Source organism: Lissotriton helveticus, chromosome 1_1 (assembly GCF_964261635.1).
Source record: "Lissotriton helveticus chromosome 1_1, aLisHel1.1, whole genome shotgun sequence".
Classification (NCBI taxonomy): domain Eukaryota; kingdom Metazoa; phylum Chordata; class Amphibia; order Caudata; family Salamandridae; genus Lissotriton; species Lissotriton helveticus.
This window is the reverse complement of record NC_136057.1, coordinates 2,067,388,327-2,067,401,212: the sequence shown is the minus strand read 5'-3', so window position 1 is coordinate 2,067,401,212 and position 12,886 is coordinate 2,067,388,327. Positions and strand designations below refer to the sequence as shown.

Below are 12,886 nucleotides of genomic sequence, written 5' to 3'. Positions count from 1 at the left end.
AAGTGGGCAGCTGCTTGATTCATATACTCAATGGAGGTGACCCAACTCTTAACATGGAACATTAGGGGCTTAGGCGACCACAGAAAATCCAGACTCATGCACAGCTACCTACTCAGACACAACATAGATATATGTTTCTTACAAGAAACGCATATCAACTCCTCTTGCTCCCCCAGGCTTAAGCACTCTAGGTGGGGTTCTGTATACTCGGCCATCTACTCCAATTATGCCAGAGGTGTAGCCATTCTTCTGCGCCGCGGTGTGGATTGGAGGGAAACATCTGCACTGCTGGATGACGCTAGAAGATATATTGTTTTGCATGGTGTTTTGTTGGGTAAGGAGGTGGTAATGGTTGCCATATCGGGTCCGAATGTGGACGGCCCGGAGTTCTTCAGAGAAATTTGGGCCAAGATTGATGTCACTGGCTGCTCCACTGTCATATGGGGGGGACTTTAATGTAGTGCCAGACGACACGATTGATAGAAAAGGCGCCTCCAGGCAAATGCACCCACAAGCGCGCCAGGCACTGACAGATATCATAAGTGAGGGCTCCCTTGTTGATGTATGGAGGGCTCGCAACACGGACGCACGAATGGGTACATGTATATTCGCTCATCATGCGGCCTGGTCCAGATTGGATTTTTGGTTGATCTCGGCGGATGTAGCCACTTGGACCACACGAGTGGATATACTGGCCAGGTCCATGTCTGACCACTCCCCATGTCTACTAGAACTAGACATTCCGGGCAATCGGCGTGGCGCCTTCTCTTGGCGTCTTCCGCCAGATGCATTCCAAGATGCAGCTTTCACTGAGGAAATCAGGCAGGACATTGTTGATTACTTTGCTACTAACACTGGCACAGTCAAGACTGAAGCCGTCCTCTGGGACGCATTCAAAGTGGTCATTCGGGGGCAGTGTATTGCACGTAGGGCTGGGGTCTTAAAGGCCATCAGGAATACGCTAGCAACGATAGAGGCAGAACTGAAGCTCCTAGAACTTGCTTTTTGTGAGTCCCCGACACATACACTGTCAGGGCAAATTAAGGACAAGTTGCTAAGCTTTGATAAGGAGGCGCAGCGCGAACTAAAATTTTTGGGGAAAGAAGCTGAAGCCCGCAGATATGGCGAAGGGGAAAGACCGAGCCGTACACTAGCCAGGATGATTAAATCCACCCCCACACGGGTACACACTGTAATTGACCACACAGGGAAAGCACTGACGGATCAGCGGGAGATACTACAGTCCTTCGCCACTTACTATGCCACACTGTACAAATCCACACATAATTTATCAGAGGAGACACTTGAGGCCTTTTTAGAATCCATAGCGCTAGTATGGTTTAACAATACACACAGGCAATACATGGACCGCCCCGTAACGGTACAAGAGATCGCAACCACCATCAAAGCGCTGCCACTGAATAAGGCGCCTGGTCCAGATGGGCTTACAGCAGCCTTCTATAAAACGTATGCGGAAGTGCTAGCTCCTCGCCTACACGCTGTGTTTGTTGAAGCGCAAGAAGTAGGCATACTGCCAGACTCGATGAGGGAGGCCTTGATTGTCACGCTACTTAAACCTGACAAAGATGATAAATGCATGGACTCCTACCGCCCTCTGTCCCTCATTAATGTTGATGTCAAGATCTACGCTAAGATTATAGCTGATCGCTTGCAGCCTTTGCTCCCATATGTGGCTCTGCCAGATCAATCAGGGTTCATACCAGGACGCTCCACCACGCACAACCTACGAACAGTTTTTTCCGCACTACACTACCTCCACGCAGGCTGCTGTGATATTTCTGGATGCAACAAAAGCTTTTGATTCCCTGGAGTGGTTGTTCCTTTTTACCGGACTGACACGCATGGGGTTCAGTCCACTATTCATAAATCTTATTCGCTTACTGTATACCGCCCCTAGAGCCAGAATAAGACTAAATGGCATGATCTCTGACCCATTTCCAATTTCCAGGGGGACCAGACAGGGCTGCCCATTGTCCCCCCTCCTATTTGCCATTGCTATGGAGCCGCTTGCTGCTCGTATTCGACAGCACCACATGGCAAGGGGCATCGCATTCAGCTCCCGTAGCTTACTCATCTCCCTGTACGCGGATGATGTGACCTTGTATGTAAACAACCCGAACGTAAACCTCAACCCGCTGCTGCGTGAGTTCGTCAAATTTGGGGGGGTCTGTCCGGCGTCTCCATAAACTGGTCTAAGTCGGTCATATTCCCGCTCACTGACCGAACCACAGAGGTACACTCAGACTATCCCCTCCGATGGGAGGCGGACGAAGTGAAATACTTGGGAATTTGGATAAGCAGGAACATACAGGAGATCTGGAACCTAAATTTTGGCAGAGCGGTCACATGGCTTGAGGGCAAGGTAGCGATTTGGTCCAAGCTTCCCCTCTCCTTAGCAGGCAGAATTGCACTAGCAAAAATGATTGTACTCCCCAAGTTCCTCTATCTATTTGCTAATGTGCCAATTCCACTGACAACACTTCTTTGCACGCTTACACTCCAATTTGTTGGCACTTGCTTGGGCGGGGGGTCAAGCCAGAGTATCATGGTCACTACTGACACTCCCGCTGCGTCAGGGCGGTTTGGGAGCACCAGACATGCACATATACGCACTTTGCGCACAGGCCCAATACCTGCATTTTTGGGCCTACCCCACGCCTTACCAACCGCACGTGGCAGTGGAGATCGACATGGTCTCTCCGCTTCCGCTCAATGTGGCCCTATATCACAAAGCATCGCGGCCATCCCAGGATATAAACACAGCGGATATGCTCCACTGGTCCTGGAGAGAGCTATTGAAACGGTCTTCTGTTCCCCTGTTGTATGCGCCCGCGATGCCCCTCAAACAGAATCCCATGTTCCCATGCTTAGAGTCCAACAGAGGCGATATATCTATTGCTGGCACCACCTTGCGCACATTCGCAGATATATACCCGGAGGGCACATTCCTGGAATTGCCCACAGAGACACCGGAGAACCCGGTGGCTTTTGCCGACAAATTCACATACCATAAGCTCAAAGCTGCATGCAGGGCACTTGGGGATCGCTTCCCTGAGGAGCCGCCGCAGTTGATGGCACTACAAAACATACTAGCCAGAGCATACCGCAAAAACCTTGTGTCCAGGCTGTACAATTCCATGCAGGAACAGACCCCCTTGGTGGTGCCCAGGTCGTAGCAATTATGGGGAGACGAGCTGGAAGTGCCTCTGACGGATGAGCAATGGGCTTTCTGCTGTGGGCAGCTGTTGGCACTATCCCCAAACTATAAACTTAGACTTGTTCACTTCAAGTTCTTACATAGATACTACCGCACCCCGATCTCTCTTCACCGCATGGGCCTTAGAGAAGATGACAGATGCTGGAAATGTGGGGCAGAGAGGGCTTCCTTTTTACATGTGGCATGGCACTGTCCAGCGCTCTCTAAGTACTGGATCGAAATATTTGATGCCGTTAATCAAATTCTTGGTAGGGCGGATGCCCCGTCGCCGATCCTGGGGATCCTCGGCTGGGCCGCGGACACTGCGCCTGCGAGCCGAAAGCTCCATGCACTACTACTGCTATATGCCAAGAGGCGGGTGGCCATTGCCTGGGGGCAGAAGACTAAACTGAGACTCAGTGACTGGCTATCCGATGTGACATATGGACATGCGCAGCTGGGTTCCTATTGGGAATTGATGCCATCAACTGCGCGCCCGAGAGTCATCTGGGAACCCTTGCTGCAATGGTCACGTGGCAGACTGTCTCCACCTGGGACGGCTCCTGGGAGCCCGGCTGTGCACACCTAGCCTACTGTTATGTTTTTATCAATGTTCCAATGGGTCTGTGTAGCCGGGGTGCGGGGTCTCGCCCTATGGAGGGGCACCCTTTAACGATGTGCGACCCCCCCCTCTTGTCTCCACAGCCTCTTCCTACCCCGGGATGGTCACCTGCAGAACGGTACAGCTGAGACGAAGAGGACGAGGTAGGATGGGGTCCCTTTAACTGGACGGCCACCCCAAACGAGGAGGAGGAGTCCGGAGAGCCCGTAAATAGCCGCCTCAACGACCCGCAGGTGTGTTATTTCACCGGAGGAGCGGACAGAGTGCAGGAGAGCGGAGAGGCGGGAAGCAGTGTGACGGAGTGGAGCGTTGGAGAGAGCGGAGACGGAGAGGCGGTGTGGAGCGGAGGAAAGCGTTGGCTGAGCGAAGAGGCCATTGCGGAGGAGGAAGAAGGTCTAGACCGGCACGTTTGGGACGCTGCCTCGGCGGATCAGGAACCAGAGGAGACAACCCCCAGCGCGTCTACTGAGAGAGACGAGACCCGAACGACAGGAGCTGGAAAGCCGGGAGGCCACCACCACGAGCCGCCCAGCCGTGCGCCAGGAGGTGTACGGCTAGCAGAGGTACGGGAACGGGTCCTGGGGTGGTGGAGGCGAAAAGGCAGACGTCTAACTTAGCTGTGCAATCCCTAGAGAGAACTCGCCCCTCCGACTAGCGGATCACTGTAAAGACACGTACACTGAGCCTGTGATTTGTGCACCGTGTGTCCCCTTCACGACCCTCACCCCCCCCTTCCTTCTCAACGTTCGGTAATAGAAAAACCGAAGCCCTTACTTTGCCTCTCTTCTGTTTCCTTCTCGGTGACCGGCGAGGGCGAGCACTACGGAGCCTCCGGAGCAGCCCCGTCAGGAGGAAGGAGGAGGGAGTACTCCGCAAGACAAGAGAAGAAAGAAGCAGATCTCCGCGAAAGAGTCATCCTAGGAAGAAGTGTACCGATGACTTGTTGTTTAGAATAAAATCTACTGCAACAAAAACACGTATTCTGCCCATTCCTCGTCCCGCGCCTACAGTCTGCCAGACATTATCATGGACTGTGGAACGGCGGAGGCCGTTGGGAGTCCTGGTGCACAACGCCTGGACTCCAGTGGTTGCTACGCGCATTGAGTTACAGCCTCCACCACGATTGTTATCATTGCTAAACGGCGCTGTCTGATTGCCATTCCGGACCCGAAATAGCGCAATACTGTATTCATGTTTTCCTATATAAATGCTACTAGACTTGTTTTTATTAATGGTCACACTGACGAACACCTATGTTACTGTTAGAACTGTTATAAAAAAAATAAAAAAATATTGCATCCTTTTTATAACACCAAAAAGCACAGCCAAATCTACATGTGCTTATTGTACATTTCACTTGAATTCGTGATGTAATTGTAGCTTTCATGATTTGCAAATGCTCAATAAAAATATTTATAAAAAAAAAAAAAGTTGTGTAGCCTCCCAACTGTCACCCACATTCAGGCAAACAACCTTCTTGACTTCCATTCCATCAGTGCCTCTTCAGTGAGTCTGCAATTCTGCAGATTGTGGATGTCGCCTGCTGCATCCTCGCCAAAGGTAACTCCTGTCTACTAGTGCTTCTAAAACCTATCTGCTACGTTTGACACAGTCAACCACCAGGCTTTTCTTGAACATCCTGAAGCATGGAATGGGAATTGATGGAGTCACACTTAAATGGTTCACCTCATACCTAACAAACCTCTCCCAAATAGTAAAAATTGAGAATGCCCACTCAGATACAATCAGCCTGCAACAAGGAGTATCCAAGGTTCGAATCTCCCACCAACCCTCTTCAACCTCAACCTCTAACTCCTATGCACAATCCTACAGTCCTCTTCCACCTGTAGCCTAACGACACCCACATCTACCTGAAGATTTCACCCACCTACCAAACTACGTGAATAGAATTCAAAGTTGACGGCACAACCACCTCAACCTAAACCATGCGAAAACAGAATTTCTTCTTATCTCACCAAAGAAAGCTAACTCTTTAATCGAAGAATGTATGGGCCTCCTCCCAGACACTTACTGCCACCACTTCATCATTAACCTCCAGAACCAAGTTCAAGTTCAGGAATTTGTATAGCGCACTACTCACCCAAAGGGTCTCAAGGCGCTTGGGGGAGGGTGTGTTCATTACTTATCGAATAGCCAGGTTTTTAGCTGCTTTCTGAAGGAAAGGTGGTCCTGTGTAAGGCGGAGGTGAGTGGGGAGAGAATTCCAGGTTTTGGCCGCTAAGTAGGAGAAGGATCTTCCTCCCATGGTGGATCTATGGATGCGCGGAATTGCGGCGAGGGCTTGATTGGATGATCGTAGTTGGCGGGTGGGTGTGTAGAAGGACAGTCGTGTGTTGAGGTATTCGGGTCCTAGGTCGTAGAGGGCCTTGTGTGCGTGGGTGAGGAGACGGAACGTTATTCTCTTGTTGACGGGGAGCCAGTGAAGGTCTTTCAGGTGACCGGTAATGTGAGCTTGACGGGGGATGTCCAATATGAGTCTGGCTGAGGCGTTTTGGATGCGTTGGAGTTTTTTCTGTAGTTTGGCCGTGGTTCCGGCGTAGAGGGTGTTTCCGTAGTCCAGTCGGCTAGTGACCAGTGCGTGGGTGACAGTTTTTCTTGTTTCGGTGGGGATCCAACGGAAGATTTTTTTGAGCATGCGAAGGACGTTAAAGCATGAGGATGAGACGGTGTTGACTTGTCTGGTCATCGAGAGGGAGGAGTCTAGGATGAAGCCCAGATTACGTGCGTGGTCTGTAGGTATGGGTGCTGTACCCAGGGCCGGTGGCCACCATGAGTCGTCCCAGGCAGAGGGGGATGATCCTAGTATGAGGACTTCCGTTTTGTCCGAGTTTAGTTTTAAACGGCTGTTCTTCATCCATTCGGCTACTTCTTTCATTCCTTTGTGTAAATTGGTTTTGGCGGTGTTAGGGTCTTTGGTGAGGGAGAGGATCAGTTGGGTGTCGTCTGCGTAGGAGATGATGTTGAGGTTGTGTTGTCGCGCGATGGATGCGAGGGGACTCATGTAAACGTTGAAGAGGGTGGGACTGAGTGATGATCCTTGTGGTACTCCGCAGATGACTTCGGTGGCCTCTGATTTGAATGGGGGGAGGCGGACTCTCTGGGTTCTCCCGGCGAGGAACGAGATGATCCAGTTCAAAGCTTTTCCTTGTATTCCGACGTTGCTGAGGCGGTGTATGAGGGTGCTATGACAGACTGTGTCGAAGGCGGCGGAGAGGTCAAGTAGGATGAGGGCAACTGTTTCTCCGTTGTCCAGTAGCATTCGGATGTCGTCTGTAGCTGCGATGAGGGCTGTTTCGGTGCTGTGTTTGGCTCGGAAGCCGGACTGTGAGGTGTCGAGGGAATTGTTGGATTCAAGGAAGGCGGCGAGCTGACTATTGACAGCTTTCTCAATGACTTTGGCAGGGAATGGGAGGAGTGAGATGGGGTGGTAGTTTTTAAGTTCAGAGGGGTCTGCTGTGGGTTTCTTCAGAAGTGCGCTGAGTTCGGCGTGTTTCCAGCTTTCTGGGAAGGTAGCAGAGTTGAAGGAACAGTTGATGACATCGCGGAGATGGGGTGCGATGATGGAGTCTGCTTTGTTGAAAATGTGGTGGGGACATGGGTCGGTTGGCGATCCTGAGTGGATGGAGTTCATCAGGCGGATGGTGTCTTCAGTAGTGATTGGGTTCCAGGCGCAAAGGTTGTGAGAGTTCTGTTTAGGTTCGGAGGTGGGTGGAGTGGACTGTTCTTTGGACTGGCTTTCAAAGCTGTTATGTATGGCGGCGATTTTGTTGTAGAAGAAGGAGGATAACGAATCGCAGAGGTCTTGGGAGGGAGTAATGTCATTTGAGGCTGCGGTGGGGTTGGTAAATTCTTTGACGATGTTGAATAGTTCCTTGCTGTTACGGGCGTTGTTGTCGAGTCGATCCTTGAATGCTGATTTCTTGGTGGATCGGATCAATTGGTAGTGTTTGCGGGTGGCTGTCTTGAAGGTGGTCAGGTTGTCAGTGGTTGGGTTTTTTCTCCATGTTTTCTCGAGAGTGCGGCATAGTTTCTTGGATTTCTTAAGGTCATCGTTGAACCAGGGGGCCTTTTTGCTGCCCTGTTTGGTTTGGTGGTTTTTCAAGGGTGCTAATTCTTCAACGCTGTGAGTGATCCATTGTTTGAGTTTGGTGGCGCTTGGTTTGGGTCCGATGAGAGGGTGGGAGGGTTTTGGTTGAGCGATGTGAGGAGTTGGTCGGTGGTGATTTTGTTCCAGTTTCTTCGTGGAATAGGTTGTGGGGGGTTGTGAGTCGAGGTAGTTTTGTAGCTGAAGTGAACACAACTATGGTCCGTCCAATGAGGAGCTGTGGTGCGATCGAAGGAGATGTGTTTGCTGGAGGTGAAGATTGGGTCGAGCGTATGTCCGGCAACATGGGTGGGGGTGTCAACAAGTTGTTTGAGTCCGAGATTGGCCAGGTTGTCCAGAAGGGTGGTGGTGTTGCTGTCGTTTTTCTTCTCCAGGTGGAAGTTGAAGTCTCCAGTAGAATGTAGTTCTCGGAGGCGAGGGCATGTGGGCTGATGAATTCAGTGATGACTGCGTTGAATTGTTTACGGGTTCCTGGTGGCCTGTAAATGAGGGTGCCTCTGAGTGTGGTCCTGGGGTCGGTGTGGATCTGGAAGTGGAGGTGTTCAGCGGTTGCAAGGTTATCGTCGAGGCTGGTCGTGATTTTGATGGTGTTCTTATGGACGATGGCGATGCCTCCTCCTGTTTGGTTGGTGCGGTCTTTTCGAATGATCTTGTAAGCGTCCGGGATGGCTATGGCGATGTCGGGTGTTGATGAAGCGTTCATCCAGGTTTCTGTAAGGAAGGCGATGTCCGGTGAAGCAGTGTCGAGTAGGTCCCAGAGTTCAGTGGCGTGTCTGTGGACCGAGCGGGTGTTCAGCAGGATGCACTTCAAGTGGTTGGAATTGGAGCTGTGTTTGGAGTTAGTGGATTTGGTGTGGGTCTTGATGCAGGCGAACTTGCAGGAGTGGCAGGTGAAGGGGCCGTTGGAACGTCCTGGGGCAGCTTCGTAGCATTTTGGTGTGCGTCCGGGGTTAAGGGCTAGGAGGGTGACGACGTCATACGTTATGGCCAGGGGGTATGGCGCTGGGCGCGGTCCAGGCGCGGACGGGCGTAGACGGGCTTACCTTTGGCGCACCTTCGGCGCGACCGCTGCGCGTTGGTTCATCTGTCTTAAATGGAGAGTGAAGGGGGGCGGGGCGTGGGAGGGTCAGCTGGGAGGCGGGAGCTGGGAGGAGACACGGGCCACAAGTAAACACACAACAAAATGGCTGCCCGGTACCTGAATCGAAACTGGGGCACAGCCGGAGTGCGAGTCAAGGTACAGTTGCACAGAAATTCCCAAAAACACTTTTCAGGCACTTTTAAATTCGCCGCAATGCAAGGCCAATGTGCTAAAAATTAAATAAGAAGCAAACGATACCAGGCGCTGTGTTCAATTCAATGCGCTCTATCAGGGCAGGCAGGCAGCAGGGAGCAAAGCGTCTGTTGGGAGGCAGTGAGCGAGGGGAGCGACCGCTATGGAGAAACTCCAGACGGTCACCACATCTACGGCAGTTGCTTTGGAGAATCAGGAACCTAATCCAGGCGCAAGACCGTAAATCAGCTGTCCGGGCGTTGTGGTGTTCAGACTAAACTACTGTACTGCACTCCTTTACGTCATTTCCAGAGTGCCCCAAGGTCCACTCAAGACAGTCCCACAGGCATCACCCGCTTTGTAACAGGACACAAGAAATGTTATCACATCTCTCCCATTCTATACTCTCTTCAGTAACTTCCCATAGAGTCGAAAGCCCAATTTAAAATGTCAGCAACACCCAGAAAGCTCTTGCCTCCTCTTTACCCTCGTACCTCTCTGAGAAACTGAAAATCTCAGGCACTAATCAAGACTCAAGAAAAGTTCAAATCAGTGCTTTAAATGGGGCGGTACTCACAGGTACTGAGTACCGGCACTTCTTATTTTTACCACTCTGAGTACAAGCACTTCTCTGCTGCCAAGAAGAGTACCGGTACTCATAAACAGTAGGCGCCTTGGCTGTTAGTGCTGGTGACCTGTCTGACAGCCAAGGCACTTCTTTAGCAGTGACTGGTGAGCTGAGCCCCCGCTGAACTATTCAGCATGGGCTCATTTGTGTAACATCTGGTGTTCATCATCCTGCTGTGTTGCAAACACAGGATTAAGGCAGCCAGGTGACGGCACAATTAAGAAATCCAAAGAAGGTAGCGAGGTAAAAATGGCTTTAATCCTTCCTGATTCTTTTGCTTGAGTGTCTGCTTATGTTTGTATGCCTGTGGGCGGTTTTGTGTGAGGACAAAAGTGAGAGAATGGGGGGGGGACATTCGAGACACTCTTCTGAGGTATATTAAAGGAAATGTGTGAAATGCTTTGTGTGTGCACGTCTGCTTGTTTCTTTTTGTGTGTGTGTGTGTGTGTGTGTGTGTGCACAAGAATATATAATAGTGTGCCAAGCAACACCAAATAACAGTATGGAAACTTCAAATATATAAAATAAGGAAATGTTAAAACATCACTGCGATAGGCTTTCATTGGGTGTTAACCTATTATGTTTATAGAAACGCATTTCTCGTGTGTTTTGGTACGTGCTGCAACTAGTAAGTAAGTAAGTCAATAAGTAACAGTATGTCTTGCTCTTAGTCGCGCCCCTAGCCCCGCCCACTTGCCCCATTTAAAATCTGTACCTGCAAAAAAAAATTCCCAGTTAAAGCGCTGGTTCAAATGCTTCTCTTCTAACCCCCACCTCTAAGAGTGATCAATACATGAACCAATCTTTCCCCAGAATCTCTACAAGCATCTGGCCTCTGCCTGACTACGTCATAACACCTTCAAAAACCACTGGAAAATGTTCTCTTTAAATGACACCTGGTCTGCAACACTGCAACCTTCTCTCGCTTTCTCCAATCGCATACCAGCATCAACCTGCCAGAATGTTGTATTGTGTGCTTTTCCACGAATTTGCAGGTATGTGTATAAATGGTAATACAGATGTGTTACGAGTATTTAAATGATATTACTACTGTTCAGGGTACAAGTTCTATAAAAAAAAGTGGGGGGACTGACAAAATGCAAATGACATCATGACGTCAAGTGTTGAACGTGTCCCGGTGTCTGAAAATTACACCAGGACACGTTCAGCATATTTCTGTGGGGCCCAGCTTCTTGGCAGGGGGGGCGGCGCCCACCCTGTGAAAAGAGTGGGGGGACGCCGTGTACCCCCGACTCGAGACCTGCTACTGTTGCTTACCTGTTGTATTGTTTTAATTGAGCACCATGGTGTGGTGTTTTGTTGCTATAGTACTTGTTGTGTTCTGTGAGGCATTCCACATTCACTGGATGGCAGCAAGATCTATGGCTCCTGCTTACGCTTCGTGGCTATTAATTATGGGACTAAATAAAACCTTGAAGATCACAGCTTGCTCATCGTGCTCATTACTACTTAGGTACAACATAGAACTACTGATGATCCTCACAGCTTACTACACCTCCCGATTTTCTTCATTGCTTTTTTGCGCTACGATTATGTGTGAAGTGCCCTACCTCCCAGTATAGGCTATAGAAAACAAAGCTAACATAACATAACATAAACCAGCATTCACGCCACCTTTATTGTACATGCATAATTTCTATTTGTTATTCATATGTTCTGGCTTTATTGCGAAACACCTAATGCCTTCGGGACATGTCTACGCTCTATAATAATCACGGGAAATAAATAAACCTGGGGATCGCAGGGCATGCAGCGGGCTGTGCTCTACTAGAAAGCTATGCAATAGGACAGTCTGTGTTAGTTCAGGACCTCAGGTATTCAGTTTCTAGACTGAGATCTAGGCGGGGGCCCGGGGGATCGGGGGCGGGGGGGGGAGTAATGCATTTACTACAAAGACAGCAGAGGTCAGCAAAACCAACAATGTCCCTATGCTCCCATGGCAAATTCATAGGTTTACACTCACGTAATATGGCCGCCGCCAGCTGAGGAGTTAATTCATAGGCAAGATTTGTAGAAATTACAAGGAGAGAAGCGTCGTTTTAAGGAACATATTCTAAAAAATCTCACCTCTACATCGTGTCCTTGGCATAGGCCGACCAGACTGAAGCACAAAACTATAATGGTAGCAAATGGGGCCAGTGAAGCGCTGACAACGCGTAGCGCCTTCATCGCCGGCTCAGGAACTTCCGCATGTGAGTCTCAAACGTCACGTGACCTGTCAAACCCTCGTGCTTCATTGGCACATTAGGCACACCCTCGGGGAACCACAGACTCGGATTGGTCTCAGAGGAAGCTTACATCCAGCGGCTATTGCTAATTATGGGCGGAGCCTTGCAACAAATCCCATCTCTACTGAGATTCGTCAACCTTCTATGAACGTGTTAAACGGTCTTGTTTCACTTTGGTCTCTCTACACGTACTGTTGACCATATAGCTCAATTGGGTATCGTAAGTAAACCGAGAGCTGTGGTTGAACGTTGGATAAACGTTTCGTAAATAAACCGAGAGCTGTGGTTGAGTGTTGGGTAAAACAAGACTGAGAGAACAAGCATTTGCAATGCAATAGGTCTCGCATTTGCGAGAGTTTAAGCTATTGGCATTGTAAATGACAATGCCTTTTATTTATGTTTTCAAACCCAACACTTATTTAAAGGCATTGTCATTTCTAATGTCAACAGCTCAAATTCTTGCAAATGGGAGACCTCTTTCATAGTGGCAGCGCCCCTTTCTTTAATCCTTGCTCACAATAATATTCTGGTTACAGCAAGCTGCTTCTACAGAAAGGCAGAAAGGGGCGTGACCACCATTAAAGTGAAAGCATGTCATGGGGTGCCTTTACCAAAATTAAAACATTGTTCACAAACAAATGGTTGTTTTTTGCTAAGTGCGTGCCATGCTTTCACTTTAATGGTGTGCACTCCCCTTTCTTAAGACACAGCTCACTATAACATGAATACTTTTCAAACCACGCTTTGTTTTATTAGCAATTGGATGAGCTCA

At 49.6% G+C, this 12,886-nt stretch overlaps 1 protein-coding gene across 1 annotated transcript in view; it reads right to left on the bottom strand.

The window, feature by feature from the left end:
• Positions 1-12,107, bottom strand: part of PIGK (phosphatidylinositol glycan anchor biosynthesis class K) — a 382,594-nt gene extending 370,487 nt beyond the window's left edge. Inside the window, exon 1 of the mRNA XM_078645245.1 lies at positions 11,954-12,107. Within this exon, the coding sequence (XP_078501371.1) occupies positions 11,954-12,055 (102 nt within the window). The 5' untranslated portion in view covers positions 12,056-12,107. The remainder of the gene's footprint in view (positions 1-11,953) is intronic.
• Positions 12,108-12,886: the final 779 nt, after the last annotated feature.